Source organism: Narcine bancroftii, chromosome 5, assembly GCF_036971445.1.
Source record: "Narcine bancroftii isolate sNarBan1 chromosome 5, sNarBan1.hap1, whole genome shotgun sequence".
In the NCBI taxonomy this organism is placed as follows: domain Eukaryota; kingdom Metazoa; phylum Chordata; class Chondrichthyes; order Torpediniformes; family Narcinidae; genus Narcine; species Narcine bancroftii.
This window is the reverse complement of record NC_091473.1, coordinates 162,512,567-162,533,335: the sequence shown is the minus strand read 5'-3', so window position 1 is coordinate 162,533,335 and position 20,769 is coordinate 162,512,567. Positions and strand designations below refer to the sequence as shown.

At 42.9% G+C, this 20,769-nt stretch overlaps 1 protein-coding gene across 2 annotated transcripts in view; it reads left to right on the top strand.

Moving 5' to 3' along the window:
• Window positions 1-20,769, top strand: part of LOC138764115 (receptor-type tyrosine-protein phosphatase gamma-like) — a 735,396-nt gene that overhangs the window by 708,650 nt on the left and 5,977 nt on the right. For both annotated transcript variants that reach the window (XM_069939515.1, XM_069939516.1), the window contains 6 exons: window positions 1,355-1,490; window positions 3,097-3,243; window positions 8,384-8,477; window positions 8,888-8,964; window positions 9,877-10,005; window positions 19,005-19,151. In XM_069939515.1, the coding sequence (XP_069795616.1) occupies window positions 1,355-1,490; window positions 3,097-3,243; window positions 8,384-8,477; window positions 8,888-8,964; window positions 9,877-10,005; window positions 19,005-19,151 (730 nt within the window). The remainder of the gene's footprint in view (window positions 1-1,354; window positions 1,491-3,096; window positions 3,244-8,383; window positions 8,478-8,887; window positions 8,965-9,876; window positions 10,006-19,004; window positions 19,152-20,769) is intronic.

Sequence of the window (20,769 nt, the reverse complement as noted above, 5' to 3'; positions counted from 1 at the left end):
AAGGAGCTCATTTGGCCCCACATATGTCCATTGCCTCTCCTCCTGAGCAATACACTATTTCTAACTCCCAGCCCTTTCTCTTCAGCCTTGCAAGTTTTTCTTCATGTTTATTCAGTTTATTCTTAAGGCCATAATCAGACATACATCCAACAGAGTGCATTTCTAATTCCAACCACATATTGCTTAAAAAAATGATCCTCATGTCACACCCAATTCCCTTGCTTTTCATTTTTTGCCATTAGCTTTTCATTGTCCACCGTTTCACTAGGTGAACAACCTAGTCCAGATTCACTCTGTCCAGATCCCATTTCACTAGGTGAACAACCTAGTCCAGATTCACTCTGTCCAGATCCCATTTCACTAGGTGAACAACCTAGTCCAGATTCACTCTGTCCAGATCCCATTTCACTAGGTGAACAACCTAGTCCTGTTCACTCTGTCCAGATCGCTCATTTTATGTGCTTCTAACAAATACACCAGTTGAGGGTATACAAGGGATTTATGAGGTTCTGTACATTTTCCCTGATTTTATCCTCCATGCTTGTTAATAAAGCCCAAAATTGTGTATTCCTTATCAATTGGTTTTCTCAACCTACCATTCCTAATCCTTCCCAATTCCTTCGAGAACAATTCCTTTCAGAATAATGTTCATTATTCTTCCAATTAAAATGCATCACCTCACTCTTCTCTGCATTAAACTTAATTTGCTCAAATTTTGATGGCTTGTAAAGCAGTCCCACTTACAAATCTGGCCTTATCCCCAAAATAACGTAGCTTTTTTTTTGTCTGCTCTGATTTCGTGACTCTGATACACCTGATCAGGGTGTGGGTGGAAGTCACCAACAATTTAATTAGTCTGTCATTAATGACCTGCAGCTTTAATGGTCATCAGTCAAATGAACTGGCTCTCAGATCTCGTACTGATGCTGCAGATGAAAATGAATTCAAATTCAGTCACTTGATCTGCCATTGAACACAAGGCCCTGTCATTGAAACCATTCAGCTGTTCATTTTAAGCAAAATTTCACTTTCAATTAATTCTGTAATCTTGAGAATTTTTTTTCAAAGTACAGTGAATGGAAAAAAATTGAAATCTAGTTTATCGCAGGAGAAATGTGCTGTGCATTTTAATCATTAAGAGCAAATCTGGAGCTCGGATAGCTTTTGTTAATAATTACACTTAAATGTTAATTAAATACCACACCTTGAGATGGTTATCAATACATTTAATGAGCAAATGTTACCTGCTGAAGTTTTTTTTATGAATTTGAATCCACAAATTAGCACATTTTAATATTGATCTTGTGATAGATTAAATTTTAAACTGTTTTAACTTGTTCTCTCCACCCTGCAGTGCTGGTGTTGGTAGAACTGGAACATACATTGCGCTTGACAGCATGCTGAAACAGATCAAAGATAAAAGCACAGTTAATGTTCTTGGTTTCCTCAAACACATCAGGACTCAGAGGAACTATCTTGTTCAAACAGAGGTAAGTAAATATTAAAAAAAATGGCAAGTACTTTAATAGAAAAATATATCCTATTCATAATTTGATTTGTGTAGTTTAAGTGAAGAATTTTAGTACACAAAAGTGCTGGAGTAACTCAACAAGTCACATAGCAATCATAGAAAGCTAAAGGAAGTCGCCGTTTTGGACCTGATGAGCCCTTCTTCGGGCTCAAAACTTTAATGCCTTTTACTTCCTATGACCTGCTGACTTTCTCCACCAGGTTTGGATTCTACTCTAGACCCTAGCATTTGCAGATTTACTTGTTTGCTTCTGAGTAAGGAATTGTTGTGTTTGACTAGTAACAAATTTTGCCAAGGAGACTGGTGTACTGTTGTCATTCCACACAGTTTAAACGTCTCTAAAGATTCAAATCAGATGGAAAGTTGTTACTTCTAAATATGATGATTGGGATGAACGTATTTCACTGGCTGTATATAGACATGCATTACATTTGGATGAAAGCAAATTTAGTCAGAAAAAGTGGGACAATGCTGCTTTGCTGTACAGAAGTTTTAGTATTTAGATGTTTTCTCTGTTCCAGTGAATTGTTCTGAAATATTTTTTCTATTTGCATTAAATTTTAACACCACGCTTGTTGCATGTTGAGATATATTTCTAAATTCTTGAAGCGTATTAGGGTTAAATGTCCATATCAAGTATAGAACCTAGAATTCCTATGTTTTGTCTCTTTCTTTTGCATCTGCAGCAAGATGACAGATGTTTGACATTGGAATCATTATCATATTCTGTTTCATGACAAGAATTTCAAGTATTATTGTTCCGTAGTTAACATTATTTCAGTCAAAAGCAATGCTCATTGTATTTTTAAAATATCTAAAATTTGGTTTGTTCAGGGTTTAATTTGGTGTTTGTAAAAGGAACATTGGAATGTTCAAGATTAGAGGTTAGAAATTTCCAGGTCCTACAGAGATTAGTTTACATTTGTAGCCAATTCTGAATCTAGGAGTGACACTGGCATCTGCAAAAATGATAGTACTGCTCTAGGCCATTGAAAATTGCACTGTTGTAGGTGAGAAAGTAAGCAAATATTCTTCTATTGGTTCCTCAGAAGCAGGATGGTGCAGATCCAGCCATTGAATTTCTAAGTAGAGACATGAAACCAGCATTATGTGCCTTGAAAATGTTGATGAGAGGATCAAGTCTTTAAAGGACCTCTTTTAGAAGCATGCCAATGAAAGGCAAAACAAGTAGCAGGGCCTGCCCTAGTAAGGATTATAGTGGCTATTGAGAAACCATATGGACTAGAAAGAAGTGCAAGTAGGTTTCCAGCCACTTCTGATTTCACGGAAAGTGCAGACAGTTCCAGTCCTACCCTGATCTCAACTAAAAGCAGCTACCTGAAGGAAAATACCCTCAAACTTAACCTTAACCTTTATTCGAGTGACTTTCTTAGTAAACATTGGAAGCCCAGGAATCGGTTTCAGTAAGGAAAACTGATCCAAACAAAATTGTCAGTCTGTAATTATAATTGGGTTTTTTTTCCAAGCAGTTGCATTATTAATTTTGTTTCTCTCAATTGTTACAGTGCATTGTGAATGTTTGATGTTACTTTCTTCACCTTTAGGAACAATACATTTTTATCCATGAAGCCTTGCGGGAAGCAATACATGGAAAAGAGACAGAAGTACATTCCACTCTGCTGCATGGTTACGTCAACAGTATTTTAATTCCAGGTCTCTCTGGGAAGATGAGACTGGAGAAGCAATTCAAGGTCAGTAACTACAACTTGTGTCTTCTCTAAGCTTTATAGTAGAATGGGAATGTAAAACTCTGAAAGTTTAGTTTTATCTGTCATTTGGACAGAACCTTCTGAATGATTTTTTTTTGGTCTTAATGGATATTTATCGAAAATGAAACCAATTCTAAATTTGGCACATTTTATAGCATAACACCTCAAAATGGATTTGAAAAATAATAATGTGAATCTGTTGGTCTGGAATGATCCAAATAAGATATAAAAAGCAATGGCAATTGTAAATAATCTTGTTATTTGGCATAATTTTATAAAATGATTATTATTTTAAGAATTTCTGACTTTAAGATGAAGAAAGTGTAGAAGATGCAAACTGTCATTATAAATATTTTGCTCAATTGTAAAAGATGAGCTTTTATTAGAATATTTCTAAATATGCTATTTTATACATTTTGTTTTTCTGAATAATAATGGGCTGAATCCTCTGTAGTGAAATGATGGCCATGTGCATTTCCAATTCCATTCATATACCAGCCAGCAATCTGCCAGTTACACTGGTGAATCAGCTGATAGGTTCCACTTCCCTTGGGGTCCAGGGGGAGCAGCTCTCCATGCTGTCATTTAGCAGTAATGTTCTACGACACACCCAGCATTGTTCATGATAGGTCTTGCGTGTGTCAAAGTGCACAAAGGCTTTTCTTTTGTCATCTCTAATAGTTAACCAGCTTTTTAAACATTTCATAAGAAATCTGGGTATTGTGGCACGACCAGCAAAATTGAGAAAGTGGTAGTCAGTGACCTGCAGGAAAGATGGCAGTCCTTCTGGTTCAGGTAATTCCACTTTTGGGCACAGAGTTCCAGGATTTAGACCTCTTGGCGACAGTGTGCAACTAGGTGGGGAATCTAGTTCACTAGGGCAGGTAGTGTTGTTCCCATCGATGAAACTTGGTTATCAGGCATGCACCAAATGCTGGAAATGCCACAAATCGCATACAAAAAATATAGGGTTGTTCATGTAAAATTAAATTTTACGTCAATTTTTGCGGTGCAGGAAAACATTGCTAACACAGAAACATATCAAAAAAGAGAATTTCTAGTCCCTTATGTACAAGCATTCCTGAAACTAATTCAACTTTGAGTTATTGATGCATTAAAATCTGATTACATTTTGCACTGTGACGGTAGCTCAGAACAACGTAATTCCCGATGATGCATTATTTAGATATTTATTTTAGAAAAATATTGTGCTGATAAGCATTTGATAAATTAAAAGTAAAATTCAGCATTGCCTACTGACCCTTGGGAGCAGTGAAACCATAATATTTATGTATGATTCTTATGTACTGGAGTTGATAGAAGGAATATAATCTGTATTGCTTCCAGTTATTCTGCTCTTTTAAAGCAATCTATGTAAATCTTTTTAACCCTATTTTATGAACATTATTTCAGTACAGTTCAATGCCTTGCAAGTTCATGCATCCTGACATTTTTTTACTGTTTCTAACTCAATGCCGGACTCAACCAACCTGCAGTTCAGTGTTCGAGCACCACTGTGGCACTAGGGCTATTCGTGCTCCACATCCTTCAACTCCCAGTGCATTTATTGCTCCCCTTTAACTCAGCAGTTTGTGCTTTATAAATTTCACCTGGGTGAGAATGAAAAAAATCAGAATATTTATGGCATTGTATTTCCCACATTGCTGCATAAAGAATTTAAAATGATAACTCTGCTTCAACCACAACGTGTTAGGCACTCTGTAACATTTGTGGGCAAAGTTATAGTATTGAAAATGACTCCCTCCCGAGGCAATCCTTTGTCATTTACATTCTCAGATCCAGTGAAAAAGAAATGGGCAAGATTACTAATTAGATTATATTATCTACCTCAAAAGGATTTCCATGATTAGGCTCTTTCCACAGATTGGGAGAGATAAATACGAGAGGACATGGCTTTAGGGCAAGAGGCTTAGGGGGAACATGAGGGGAAACTTCTTCACTGAGAGTGGTGAGAGTTTGGAACAAGCTGCCATCTGACGTGGTAAATGCGGGCTCACTGAAATTTTAAGAATCAATTGGATAGCTACATGGATGGGAGGGGTCTGGAGGATTATGAAGTGGGTGCAGGTCAGTGGGGCGAGAGGAATGATGTTTTGGCACAGACTAGAAGGGCCAAATGGCCTGTCGCCTCAGCTGTAGTTTCTATAGTCTATAGCCTGCTGCTGCACATCATGTAAGATGGAAAAATTGGTGCAACTGAGCATTCTGAGCCTCTCACCCTAATTTGCTTCTGAAAGGCAAATCTGAATCATTCAAGAAACCTGGCGGTGTAGATTGGGCCAGAATCGCCCGCACATAACAGAAACACTTGATGTTACAGAGTCACCCAGCAAAACCAAAAATCAATAATCTTCAGGCTTTATGACTTTATTGGCATCCACAACCCAGCAATTGGCAGGCTCAAAATTGTGGAGGATTCATTGTTCTTTCCCACCCAATTTTATCTACACATTAATCGATCTCCTTTTTATAAATATCAACCAGAAACTCATGTGTTTTGACTGTTGCCTTTATTGCACAAAGGAAAGCCTGTTGCCGAAAACTAAAACAAATTTATGCTAATGACTAATCAGAAAGTGAATTTTGCAAAGCATTGGATTACATTCTCACACTGTCATGTTTCTAAATGCAATGGCATTTTACCCAAAAAACAAAGCACAGAAAATTTGTCTATTCAGGCATGCAACAGACAATTGATATTACACCTACTGTTTTCTAACTCAAGCCTGTTGATTATGAATGATAGAGACCTCATGTGGAAGGGGTATTTGCCTGCAGGGTGAAAGCCTCATTCTTACTGCCAGGCTTCATCCCTCTTGGTGCCACTGCCAGTGAATGTCAGTACAATGTCATTCTCTGGAAGGTAGTTTTTTTTTCCTCTGGGGACCATGATCTAGCCATCCCTTGATGTGCAAGCCAACAAGACGTAGTGTGCCATTCACCATCAGCAGCTTCTCAAGCATATATCTACAGCCCCTTTCACACTTGCCAGTGCTCCCAGGAATCGAACACCAATCAGCTTTTAAAGTGGCAAGTGTGAAAGCAAAATCTGCTCCACACTGGCGTCAGATGACGTCATCTCACGCCGGGGATTGCCATCCTCGACCCCTAGTACAATCTCTGGTGTCTGCAAACGCCGGCATTGAGATCAAGGAAGTGTGAACCAAGCAATTGCATTACAGGCACTTCCTATTAAAGGTAGAGCAGACCAAACACTAGGGATAAACCCTTGCAAATGTGAAAGCGTTCAGTGTCCCAGTTAGGAGTGGTCGAGTGTGAAAGGCCAAACCCCCATTCCTATCCTGGGACATTGAATGGCCAATTTACTGGGATGCAACTGTGAAAGGGGCATAGGTAAAAGCCTCACTCAGATTGTCCAAGAGATTGCAGATTCAATAGGCCATTTCAGATAGCCCAAAAGTTGGGATGTAAAGGCAGAGAAACTCCGCCAAAATACATAATGACCTGAATGTGCGGAGGCGGTCTCCAAGCCGCATAATCCAAACCCTCTCCGAGAGGGATATTCTCTGCAATGCAGCCCTCCGCCAATTGATCTGAATTGGCAGTTGCGCTAGGCGGCTGTTTGAGGGCAGCGGGAGCTGTCAGCAGGGACTTTTAGGGCAGCAGGGACCATCAGGGGGTGGCCGGTGCAGGCTGGGACAGCCACACTGGGCTGCTTCGGTGTTCGGGGCTGCTCTCTGCGGCTCAAAGCGTGGCAGAGCAATGGTTGTCTTCCCTACCCATAATCCCCCGTGCAGCTGGAACTGTTCTGGGAACCATAGAGTAGTTTCAGCTGTGTGGGGGATTATGGGTAGGGAAAACGGCCATTGCTCTGCTGCGTTTTGATGACGGGGGGGGGGGGGGCGCTGCAGCACCAGTTGGCCCATCTCCACGGGGATCCAGAGGGTGCGATGAGGCACCTCTCCTTTGAATGGGACGCTGGAGCAGCTTTTTTGTGCTGCAGTCTGAATGATGAGTTCCAGATTTTTGATCCACCCCGTAGCCGGTTTCCAGGTGGAGGCCCAAACTGAAATGGTCTAATGGGTCATCTGACTCAGCAATTAACACCTTTTGTTGGTCTGGGCTCCTCCCCCGCTAGTCTTTATGCCTTCCTGATCTTTGCTTCTTCCTTGAAGAAGGGCTCGGGCCTGAAACGTCAGTAATATATCTTTACCTCTGATGGACGCTGTGAGACTGGATGAGTGTGTTTTTTACTTCAGTATGTACTTCAGACATTTGAATGCTTCTGTGTGGTTTGGTTTTAATCTATTTTAGTGAACCAGTTAGATCTGAACTGAACTTGCATTGTACAATCAATTAACATTTAAAATCCAGTGTAGGGATATACAAAGGGTTTTGCATAATAATATGGTAAAACAAAGATTAGTGCAAACTTTTAAAATGAAACGGCTATATGAACATCGAAGAAAAATTTGGCACCGTTATCCACTGCTGCTGATCGTTGGACACATTCATCTGATGGCTGTTGAGGAAAATGAGCTTGCTTGTTTATTTCTTAGATGACTTTAGAGTGCACTGTCTAGAGGGAGAGGTTTTCCTTTCACTACTCCAGCTATTCTGCCCTTAACAATATAGGATTTAAGCCAGGGGTCATTTGTCTAATTAGAGTTAAGACCTCTCCTTCAAGGCAAAGGATATTTGTCAGGAATATCTCATAAAAGCAGTGCCCTTTTTAAAATGTAGTCAAGCAAGATTTTGCTGAGAGATAATAAATAATCGTTATGAATCTCCTTGTAGTTTATCTTGTGCTTTCATTAAACTCCTATAAGACAAGGGACAGACAATGAATTCCTGACAGGAGTGCTCTTATTATCAAGGAACATTGAGCAGTTGACTAGACCAGAACATAATGGGAAGGAAAAATTGTCTCTGTATGTTTTCAGATATAATTGTTCTTGGTTCAACCAATACAAGGTTGTCATGTTATTGTCAGTGTATATTTGTCATAGAAACTGATATGATAATATACAGTATATACATATTAGAACTTAAAATTATCCGAACATTTTACCCTATTTAAGAAATTGCTTGTTTTAAACATTGATTTTTGTACAGAAATTACAACTTTTTTTGTTTGCAGTTGGTCACCCAGTGTAATGCAAAATTTATAGAATGCTTCAGTGCCCAGAAAGAATGCAATAAGGAGAAGAACAGAAACTCCTCGGTTGTGCCATGTAAGATGATCTCTGTTTAGAGGACTGGTGAACAATTGATATAATTGTAATCGAAGTTTTTAACATATTGTAAGATTAATTGTGTCTGTACATCAGTGGTGAGATGTAAGAATTGAAGATTGAGAAATCGTTTTTTAAAAAAAATGTATTGTGGGAGATCGAATTTAGACCTCTTAGAACCAGGAACCTGATTCCTATGTTTGGACTATGACTGACAATGTTTTATCAAAATTCCTCATGTGAAAAATGTCATTTTCAAAATCTTATAGTTTTGACTGAAAGCTATCACTTGAATTTAGGTGTAATTCAACATTTTTCAGATTTTTTTTCACGATTTGCTCTGACTTTTTCTGAGATTTAGTAATTCATAGAACTAACCTTCTGCCTTGAATGATAATTCAATCTTTCAGCTGAACGAGCTCGGGTAGGTCTTGCACCCTTACCTGGTACAAAAGGAACTGATTACATCAATGCCTCCTACATCATGGTGAGTAATAAGAGAAAGAACTGCATTCACTCAGACTCTAATTTACACCCAAAGTATTTTGATGAAAATAATGGTGTTAAAGACCTGCTGAGTTCATCCAGTAATTTTTGTGTTTTTACTACAATCACATCTGCAGACTTTTCTGCTTCAATCCACAGTCTCGTCGTAGCTTGTAATGAATGTTGTGTCGAACAATAATTTGAATGATGAATGGATTATACATTTTTTCCATCTACTGACTAAACAATGAAGAAAATTAAATAGGGTTTAAAAAAATGACCATTTTGATTTTCAGACTGCATTTGAATGGTGGTTTATATTTGCTCATCGGTAATATACAGATATTCACAAATGACTATCAGGGAATTCTGAACTGAATCATTAGGTTCTTATTGTAAATGACGGATCATGACCTTGTTAACCATATTATCAACGAATCAGAAGATTGAACATTCAATCCTCATTTCAGAGACTTAAGCCACTGATACAGACTGTCATTTCAGTACAACATTGAGTGCTATCACTCATGCACTTTAAGTAAAAGCCCATGGCAATTTTGGAAGAAGAGCAAAGGGGTTCTCCTGATGGCCAAACTTGCTTTAAAATCCAGGTTGGATTTAGAAGATTATAGACATGCCTTCTTGAACTACTGAAGATGTATAATAAACTTAGTAGTTATGATTCCTTTTACATGCTAGTTGGTAGGGACAGGAGTTTAGGAGAAGCTGTGGAAGAAGCTAGGCATACAATAGAATACCATGGAGGTGAATGCATTCTGCTAACTTCTGTCATGCAGAGAATGGATGGTCAATGAGAACTGGATGCAGATCAAGTGAGTTGCTTGGTTTTGTATCATTGGATGAATATTATCTATTTAAGTACCTCAATATCACATAAATGTGTTTATTGCAGGGATATTACAGAAGCAATGAATTTATTATTACCCAACATCCATTGCCACACACAACAAAGGACTTTTGGCGAATGATTTGGGACCACAATGCACAAATTATTGTCATGTTACCAGACAACCATGGACTTGTGAGTATCTCAAGTTAGTTGTCACATTATTTCAGTGGTTGTTTAACTTTAATTGTTCTGTGTATTTCATTTTTAAATACAATGGCGAGAAATAGGAACAGGCTATTGTTTTGGCCTGCTCTGAAATTTTAACAGCAGATTTTCTACCTCAACAACAAATTGAATTCTTACTTGAATATACTTAGGAATTGAGTCCCACAGCCCCATAATGCAGAAAATTCACTACTCTCTGGGTGAAGAAGTTCCCTCTCATTCCTCACCTTATTTTGATGGTAAGCCCTAATTCTAGAAAATGGGAATCAGATGCATCTTATAAAATTTGTAATTAATGTTAAGACTTTGAAGGAGATTTTCACCTCAAACCTTGATTAAGTAATGACACCTGATTATTTTTTTTAAAACTTACCTAGGATTATAAATGTGTAACTCACATGTCTGACAAATCATACTATTCACTTTAGAGTACAACAAGAATATTAAACTCCATCCTAATTGGTGGTGCGGCACTTCCATTTAAAATAAGACCATTCATTTTTACAGAGAAACTCGTCTCCAGATTCCATTTGTATGCGTACAAAAAAAGGACAAATACACAACTGTCTTGTGATTCACTACAAGTCGATCAAAATAGTAGAAGTATCAATCTCAACAGTTTCTAAATACCGTAGCAAAATGGTGGAACAGTGCTACCATCCAACTCCTGAGAGTAAGGTTCAATCCTGACAGATAGTGTTATCAGTGTGGAATATATGCATTCTCCCTGTGGGATTAGTTCAGTTGCTCCATTTTCCTCAAAAAAAAAACTGGTTAGTAGATTAATTGCTTATATTAAAGTACCCCTACTATATGTGTGTGGGCCTTGATGGGTGTGATATTGCAAGGAAATGTGTGGAATAATAATATTGATGAGAATGCTCTGAGAACTGGCAGGGACATGGGGGCTGAGTGGCCTTCTATGTCATACAGAAAAATTAGATAATATGAATTTATATCAATTAGTTATGTTTTAAAATAGAACCCTTGCTTGACTACAAATAGGGCTGTCAGCTGCGGGCACAAAATTCCCTTCCACAAAGATGACCAACAGTTTCAGAGCAGCATAAACTTAACTCTATAATCAAAGTGAGAGTTCAAGGAATCAGAATCAGAAGTCATGACTAAATTTAAATTCAGTGTTTTGCAACAGCATCTAAGTGAAAATCATCTTACAACATTATCATAGAAATATTAAAAAGTGCACAAAAAGTAAGGCAGTGTCTTTGGTTCATTGATTATTTAGGAGTCTGATGGCAGCGGGGAAGAAGCTGTTCTTGTGCCGTTGAGTACTAGTCTTTAGGCCCATGTACCTTTTCCCCAATGATCACAGAGTGAAGAGGGTGTGGCCTGGATGGTGGGGATCTTTGAGGATAGAGGCTTTTTTAAGATACCGGCTTAAGTAGATGTCCTCGACGGAGTGAAGTCTGGTGCCTGAGTTAACAACCCTCTGGAGTTTATTCTTGTCTTGAGAGTTGGTGACTCCATTACCAGGCAGTGATGCAACCAGTCAGAATGCTCTTCATGGTACACCTGAAGAAGTTTTCAAGAGACTTCAGTGATGTACCAAATTTCTTTGCATCAACATTTAGGACAGATCCTCAGAGATGTTGACACCCAGATATTTTAAGGTCTTGATCCTCTCCACTACTGAGCCCTCAATGAGGACTGTGTCGTGTTCCCCTGACAACCTCCTGAAGTCCACAATCATTTCCTTGGTTTTGCTGATGTTGAGCACAAGGTTGTTGTCGTTACACCATTCAACGAGCTGATGTATCTTCCACCTGTTCACTTTCTCATTGCAGTTTGTGATTCTGCTCTGTGGTGTCATCAGCAAACTTGTAGATGACATTGGAATTGTGCCTGGTTACACAGTCGTGGTGTATAATGAGTAGAGCAGTGGACAAAGCACACATCCTTGGGGTGCACCTGTGTTGATGATCAGTGAAGAGGAGATGTTGTTTCCAATTCGTACCAACTGTGGTCTTCCAATGAGAGAGTCAAGGATCCAGTTGCAGAGCGGGTTCAGAGGCTTAGAGTTTGTAGCTTTTTAAAAATATTTTATTTAAATTTTGTGGTTAAAGAATTAACCATTATAGATGCATAGAATAAAGCGGGTGGAAAAATCATTGATACAGGTTGTCCATGTTTCCAACTAACTCCATCCCTCCTTCCCCCACTCCCAAATGTCCCGAAGATGGAAGGAAGGTAGAAAATAGAAGAGAAAGTGAATAAAGCAAAGGAATCACAAAAGAAAAAGGAGCTCTTGGGTTCTGGAATCCAGACCAGAAAGTCTAACTCTTTTTCTTATCTAGATCACAAATGTGGGAAAGAACAGGGACGTAAAGACTCGAGAACAGAATAAATATCTTGGAGTTTGTAGCTTCTTGTCCAGCACTAAAGGAATGATGGTATTGAAGGCTGAGCTGCAGTCTATAAAGGCAGCTGTATTGTAAAAAGTATTGATCATACTGTGGAAAATACTTAGACATACGTACAGTAGGCTAACAGGCCATTTCGGACTATGAATCTGTGCTGCCCAAAAAGGTGGATGAGTTAATGGTCAAATAAGATGTAATTCCTGCACTATCTATAATATATAAAGTCAGAGTAGAAGGGTCAGTGAATAGAATGTGGGTGTGAGATGAATTGGGTTTGGATTCATACTCATTATGCCAAAAAAAATCAAACCTAAGATTATGATTAGTGTGCGGCGGCGCACATCCTCAAGGTGAACCGGCCCCGCTTGTATCGCCACATGGAGGGGCAGCCATGAGGAAATGGTGTCTTCAGAGGTTTCTCTCTGACTCCAGCATCCCTTCCAGCCCACACCCTGGGCAGTGATTGATGTCACAATGCACCAGGTGACTGAGCTTATGCTGCCCTTATAGGGACGTGCTGAATTTGAATAAAAACAGTCATTAATGACCCTCAATGTGGTGGTTGTGTTTCTTCCACTGCTCACACCCCCACAGTGGTGACCCCGACAAGCCCAGACATTTTTCTGGACTCAAAACACCATGAATTCAGCAGAGGTTAACGCTGTCTCCATCAAGCTTCCCCCCCTTTTGGACCCACCAACCGAGAACGTGGTTCAGGCAGGCGAAAGCCCAATTTAAACCCCGCAACATCTCCTCAGATGCCACGATGTTCTATCATATCGTGAGCGCTCTGGACCAAGATACAGCACCAAGGGTGGACGACATCATCCACCACCCCCCGGGCTACGGGCAAGTACACCGCCCTCAAAGACCTGCTACTTGGAACTTTCAGGTTAACTCCCCAGCAACAGGCTTCCATGCTCCTTCACCTAGATGGGCTTGGGGACCGTAGTCTGAGGGTGCTGATGGACGAAATGCTGGCCCTGGCGGAAGACCACAAGCCTTGTTTTCTTTTCTGCCAGATATTCCTGGAACAGATGCCAGAGGGCATCCAGCTGCTCCTCACAGATGAAGACTTCTCGAACCCGAGGAGGACAGCAGCCCATGCGGATGCCCTCTGGCACACGAAGAGGGAGAACGAGGCAGCCCTCAACCAGGTGGCATGACCAGGAGCCAGCTGACCGCAAGCCACTCCCAAGACCAAGCCAGAAGAGGGCCAGTCGACCTGGTGTTTCTACCATCAGCCTGTGGGTTTTAGGGAAATGACCAGGCCAGCCGTCGTTGATGGCTGCGACGGCTTGCCACACAAACAGCCTTCCTCATGTGACAGATCCACCGGCCGCCGATTCCTGGTGGATACAGGGGCTAAGCTCACCGTCCTTTCCCCCCCCCCCCCCCCCCAACAGCATTAAAGACTCACACCCGATCTCGAGGTCCAACCCTGCGGGCAGCCAACGACTCCACCACCATGACCTACAGCACCCACAGGTCACAGATCCAGATCAGGAAGGAAAGGTTCCACTCGAGGTTCGTCCTAGCCTCCATGGGCATCGTGCTGTTAGGGGCCGACTTCCTCAGAGCTCACGGCCTACTGGTTGACATGAAGGGCAAAAGGCTGGTCAACGCCCTAATGTTCCACTCCACTTGACTGGACACAGCAGAAGGCCACAGGCCAAAAATTGCTGCCGCAAAGGATAAGTTCGATGAGATAGTCCACGAATTCCCCGCCATCTTGGAGCTACCTTTCTATGCCGCCCTGCCCCAGCATGGGGTCTTCCACCACATCGTCACACAGGGCCCACCCCTGCATGCTAGACCCAGATGGTTGCCTCCTGAGAAGCTCCAGCAGGCAAAGGAGGAGTTCTCCAGGCTCCAGGAACTGGGAATCATCCGGCACTCGGACAGCGCCTGCGATCACTGCTCCATATGGTCCCGAAATTGTCCAGGGGCTGGAGACCATGCAGGGACTACCGTCGGTTGAACAATGCAACCACCCCCAATAGGTAGCTGGTGCCCCACATACAGGACTTCTCCGCCAACCTCCACAGTGCACGGGTCTTCTCCAAAGTGGACCTCATGTGGGGATACCATCAGATCCTGGTGCATCCAGATGACATGGGTAAGCCGGACATTATCACCCCTTTTGACATCTTCCAGTTCCTGTGTATGCCCTTCGGTCTAAAGAAAGTGGCCCAAACGTTCCAGCGCCTCATGGACGTGGTTGGAAAAGACCTGGACGCTATTCTCATTGCCAGTCGCAACCGCGACGAACACAAAGCCCACCTCTGCACACTCTTTGCCCGGCTGGCGGACTTTGGCCTTACGGTCAACGCAGCCAAATACCAGTTCAGCAAGGAGTCCCTCCAGTTCCTGAAGCCCACCATTTCGGTGGCTGGGGCCGCGCCAGCGCTGGAAAAGGTAGCGGCTGTTCAATGATTCCCCAAACCCTCCACCCTGAAAGGCCACCAAGAGTTCGCAGGGATGGTGAACTTTCATCCCCAGAGCCACACGCACCATGCGCCCATTATTCACGCTCATGGCCACCAAAGAAAAGACTTTATCGTGGTCAGAGGAGGTGGACAGAGCCTTCATCACGACAAAGGAGGCTCAGCCAGCAGCACGCTGCTGGTGCACCCACGGTCGAAGGCACACATGGCGGTCTCCGTGGATGCCTCAGCTACGACAGTGGGGATGGTTCTGGAACAGTGACTCGATGGACAATGGCGCCCGCTGGCCTTTTTCAGCAAGCAGCTGTGCCTGCCCGCCGGAGCTCAAGTACAGCACCTTTGGCTATCTGCCATTTCTGCTACTTCCTTGAGGGCAGGCCGTTCACGGATCACAAGCCCCTCACTCAAGCATTGGCGATGGCCAAGGATCTGTGTTCTGCCAGATAGCAATGCCACCTCTCATACGTGTCTGAATTGACAACTGACATCCGACACAGGATGGCAAGGACAATGTAGTGGCGGATGCGCTCTCCCATCCAGCTAGCAACACTCTCACACCCAGCCTGGATTACGAGCAACTGGCTCAGGCACAGAGGAACAATGCGGAGACGCAGGCCTTGTTGACTGTCATCTCGGGCCTCAAACTCCAGGATGTCCAGGTGCCCAGCAGCCCGGACACATTGCTCTGCGACGTCTCAACAGCCACACCACGCCCGGTGGTCCCGCCACTCTGAAGGTCTTCAGTTTGATCCACGACCTCGCTCACCCAGCGGTAAAGACAACCATGCAGATGGTCGCAGAGCGGTCTGTGTGGCACAGGCTGAAGAAGGAGGTACCAGACTTCCAAGGTCCAGTGACACATGCGAGTCCCCATCCAAAACTTCAACCCGGCAGTTTGAAGATTCCAACACATCCACGTTGATGTCGTCGGGCCCCTGCCAGTGTCCAAGGAGGCTCGATACCTCCTCATGGTGGTAGATCAGGCCACAAGGTGGCTGGAGGCCATCCCGATTAAGAAGGCCTCTACGCAAATATGTGCCAGGACACTGATCAGCCAATGGATTGCCCATTTTGGACTCCTGGCGCACATCACAAGCGACAGGGGCACAGTTCATGTCTGCCCTGTAGACTCAGATGGCGAAGCTCCTGGGGGTCAAACTCCATCACAGCATACGACCCGCAGTCCAACGGGTTGGTGGAGAGGTTCCACAGGCACCTGAAGGCATCACTTATGGGCTTGCTCTCTGGACCAGACTGGGCAGACGAACTACCCTGGGTCCTCCTCGGGATTAGGACGGCATCCAAGGAAGACCTGCAGACTTCAGCAGCGGTGATGGTCTATGGCACACCGCTTTCCCTGCCAGACCCTGACACCACAGCCACCGACAAAAACCTGCTGGCGAGCCTACGCAGGCGACTGGCCTCCCTAGCTCCCCCACCCCTGGCACCCGGCCGTTTCATCTCCCCAAAGAGCTGGACTTGGCCCAGTTCATTTTTGTGCGGAGGGGACCACAAGGTGCGCTGCTACAGCAACCGTACGTGGGGCCATACAAAGTTTTGCACTGGTCCAGCAGAACCTTTACCCTAGATGTTAGGGGGAGAGAGGAACTTTTTATGGTAGGCAGCCCATCTGGACTTATCACAGCCAGTTCTTGGGGGGGGGGGGGGGGGGGGTTGTGTGGCGGCGCACATCCTCATGGCAAACCGGCCCCGCTTGTATCGCCATGTGGTGGGGCAGCCATGGGGAAATGGCGTCATCAGAGGTTTCTCTCTGACTCCAGCATCCCTTCCAGCGCGCAGCTTGGGCAGCGACTATAATGTCACAATGCACCAGGTGACTGACCTCTTATACGGCCATGCTGAATTTGAATAAAAACAGTCGTTAACAACTCTCAACGTGGTGGCTGTGTTTCTTCCACTGCTCACACTGCCATAGTGGTGATCCTGACGAGCCCAGATGTTCTTCTGGACTCAAAACACCATGGATTCAGCAGAGGTTAATGCTGTCTCCATTAAGGTTGTCCCCCTTTTGGACCCACTGACCGAGAACGTGGTTGGGGGAGGCGGAAGCACAATTTCAACTCTGCAACAGATGTCATTAATGACCCTCAACATTTGTAGCTGTTTCTCTTCCACTACTCACACTGCCTCAAGTGTAGATTTCTTTATAGGGATGCAAGTATATGTAAACCAATGCCAATAATTTCCTGCTGTCTCTTGGTATACAGCACATGGCCCACCCACCTACAGTAGGAGAAAAGAGAACGATGATGTTCTGGTCAGGTAACTGTGACACGTGCAATTTTTAACATGTTTAAAAATTCAGGCAAGCAAATTGTGTGAGGATGTGGTTATGTTTATGAATGTTAAGGAGAATTGCGGGCTGCTGGTGACTTGAGGTCAAAGGACTCACACCAGGCTATGGGATGCTGGAGAGTAGCTAATGAAAACCAGATATCAGAACCGAGGTTCAAGAGGATGCTAAGGCCATTGGACTGCGTGGGCCTTGTGCGATCGCTGCATTCAACTGCCATTTTTTTTGTTGTGCCGCCTCCTGGGTAGCAGATTGCTACAAGGGCACAATTTCAGGATTGAAAGGTGTCCGCTTACAACAGAAATGCAGTGGAATTTCTTGCCATAGGCGGTTGTGGAGGTCATGTTATTGTGTGTATTTAAGGCAGAGATCGATAGTCTCTTGATTAGCTAGGGCACACATGTCAAACTCTGGCCTGCGGGCCAAAAAGATCATATTAAATATATATTAGAGTTCGCCCGCTGGCCGCCGCGCCAGTATAGCGCATGCACACTGAAGGTGAAAATGAAGACGCCGGAGGTGTGGAGGGATCTCAGAGTCCCGAATCCCGGGGATCGGAGCGCCGCACTCAGCCCACCCGGCTCCCGGACACACCGACGCAGCTGGAGTTGGGGACCATCCTCGCTGGGTCTGCACTTCAGCGGCGACGCCGGACCGAACGTCTCGTTGGCGATGCCTTCCCCCTCGCTCCGTGCGCGGCGGACCCTGCCTCCCGCTCCTTTTGTTGGAGATGAGCCCGGCGCCGTGAGATCGCAGTTTAATCCCTCTCCAACCATGGGAGGGGGGTGGGAGCAACGCACTCTTCTCAGCCAATTTCTCCACCGACCCGGACGCCAGCGTTTCAATGGGGGGTTCGGGTGCCTTCATCAGGCGACTGACCTGTTGGTCCAAGACAAGGGGAGAGCGTACAAACTCCACACAGACAGCACCTAAACTCGGGTGAACGTAGAGCTGCGACCCCACATTCCACATCAGGACTGTGTGTAAGATTGGGAGCAGTGAGACGGAAGCTTGTTTTGTTCCTGTGATTTAAGCCTTTCTTGGGGTGGTGTGGGGGGGGTCCTTCTCTGACCACTTGCCTAACAATTAACCTAATCAGATGTGGAGTTACCACAATACAACAGTTCTCAACCTTTTTCTTTCCACTCGCGTCCCTGTGCCATTGGTGCTCTGTGATTAGTAAGGGATTGCTTAAGGTGGTCTGTGGGTGGAAAGAAAAAGTTTGAAGACCACTGCTTTAATCATCCCTCATTGACTCGTCATGTGCACGGTTTCAGACGCTAAAGGTAATGGGCCAATGACAATGAAAGAGTTTAACCAAAACTATTATTAAACATTTATTTTAATAAGAAAAAGTTTAACATTACATATGTTGAAAGAAGAGAAAACATGCAGATGTTGTTGAAAATTTTCAATAAATATTTAGTTCGGCCCTCGACTTAGTCCAAGTTTTTAATTTTGGCCCTCCGTGAATTTGAGTTTGACACCCCTGAGCTAGGGCATCAAAGGCTGAGCAGGAAAATGGATCAGTTCATGATCAAATGGTGGAGCAGATTCAATGGGCTGAATGGCCTATTTCTGCTCCTGTATCTATGGTTCTTCTGTTTCAGCACATGACCTCAAACTGGTTGCCCTATGGCTTGGTAAGAGAAAGCACAAATGTGAATCAACTGCTAAATTACTGTACATTGCGTGATTCCCTCTACCCCTAAGAGTTCTTTCAAGACATTCAAATAAATGAGTGATTTGAATACTTTGGTAATGATAATGAGTTGCAGGACTCCGAGCAGCTCTGGTCTTGAAAGTGTGGTTCTTCTCCAATAGGCTGAGGATGAATCAGTTTACTGGCCAAGCCGTGAAGAATCCATGAACTGTGAAGCCTTTACTGTGACCCTTATCAGCAAAGACATTCTGTGCCTTTCTAATGAAGAGCAAGTTATCATTCATGATTTTATCCTGGAAGCAACACAGGTTTGGAAAAAATATTCTGCATTCATAAGATTTTGTTTTCATTGTTGGATTGACACATCTTACATTATAAAGCTTAATACCCTTCCAATTTAAATGAGAAAATGAAACCATGCTTGTTTTAATGTTAAGAGAATTTTGTTCAACTTTTAAATCTAACCACTAATCCTTTCAAACACTGCTACTCTAGATATTTTTTATAAAAAAAGTGTGTTTATCTTTCTTTGGATTTGAAGCAAATTATTTTGGATATTCTTGTATTTCTTCATAGGCCAGTGACTAAGATCAATGATCATTATCATTCATATGCATGGCTTTTCAGCGTGGACGATCATGTCTCTCCATCTGTCACAATCTCTGACCCTCCAAATTGTAGTTGTTGCCTCCCCCTTCTCCTTCAGTGAAGGTTCCATCTTTGAGTTGAGACTGTAGTCGAAGTTGAGCTCATAGACATACAACTTAAAATACTGAAGTGGTTTCCCTTTGCCTTCTTCATTGCACTGTCCATACTGGATGGGTAATTCTGGCCATTGATTAGCAGATTCATTGGCTCAGCTTTTTTAGTTTTCCAATTTATAGAATCTGCTTGTAAAAACCATTCACCATCTGCAATCCATGGCTTCGCGTGACCCTGATTGGGAGGCTAAACAGGTATGAGCACCTTCCACCTTTTGCTGAGCAAATGTTAGGGTAGGCTGAAATTTGCATTAGGTTAAAGCAAATGAATTTGAGGCTAATGGTGACTTGCACAATCATCATAATTCAAATATTTTTATCTTGAGCATTGGGGCGAAGTTGTTCAATTGAAACAGGCCAAGTTGGCAAGCAAGAAACTGGCATTTCCAGTCTGTTGCTACCAGCAGAAATTAGGCCAGATAGAAGCTGGCATTTTACCTAGTCACTGAGACATCAAGCTTCTATTGAAGCAGCTGCTTTGGCTGTGGAGTTTTATCCTCAGCAAGCTGTTATACAACTGTATTTGTTAAAAGAAATATTGGTTTTCAAAAATGCTATTCTTGAATGAGTCAATGTGATTTTCAATGAGCAGTCAATGTATCAAAACTTGGACAGGAGGAAGTGAGTAGATCTAAAATGAAAAGAGCCACGAAGAAAATCATTTGATTTTAACAAACTGTATTATGCATATTAATGAACACAATGGGATTTGGTTGTGCATTGTTCTGGAATTATTAAATGTAACTTTAAAGCTTCCTATCATAATGTGCCCCAGCAGCTACTTTCCAGAAGCAAAAGCACAGCCTTCTGCTCAGCAGACATTGCCCCAGGGAACCTCCTCCAAGCTCTGGCTGAGAACCAGCACACTCAACCTGCACTCAGTTAGACTTGAGGGGTAATGGGAGGGGCATAAGGAAATGTTATTGCACTGAATAATTATTTTCTTAATAAGAATTTGCCAGAGACATTAACATGTCCCTTATACCCCCAACTGGTACAAATTTATGTACATTTGCAAAGAAGAGGATCTATTCTCGATGAGTAACATTTGTAAAATTTTAGTAATCATGTGAAAGTTGTCCTGAAATTAGAAAAGACAATCTAACATGACAACTACAAATCATGTCTAAGAAACAAAATTTCAAGAAAATATTGCCAAAATGTT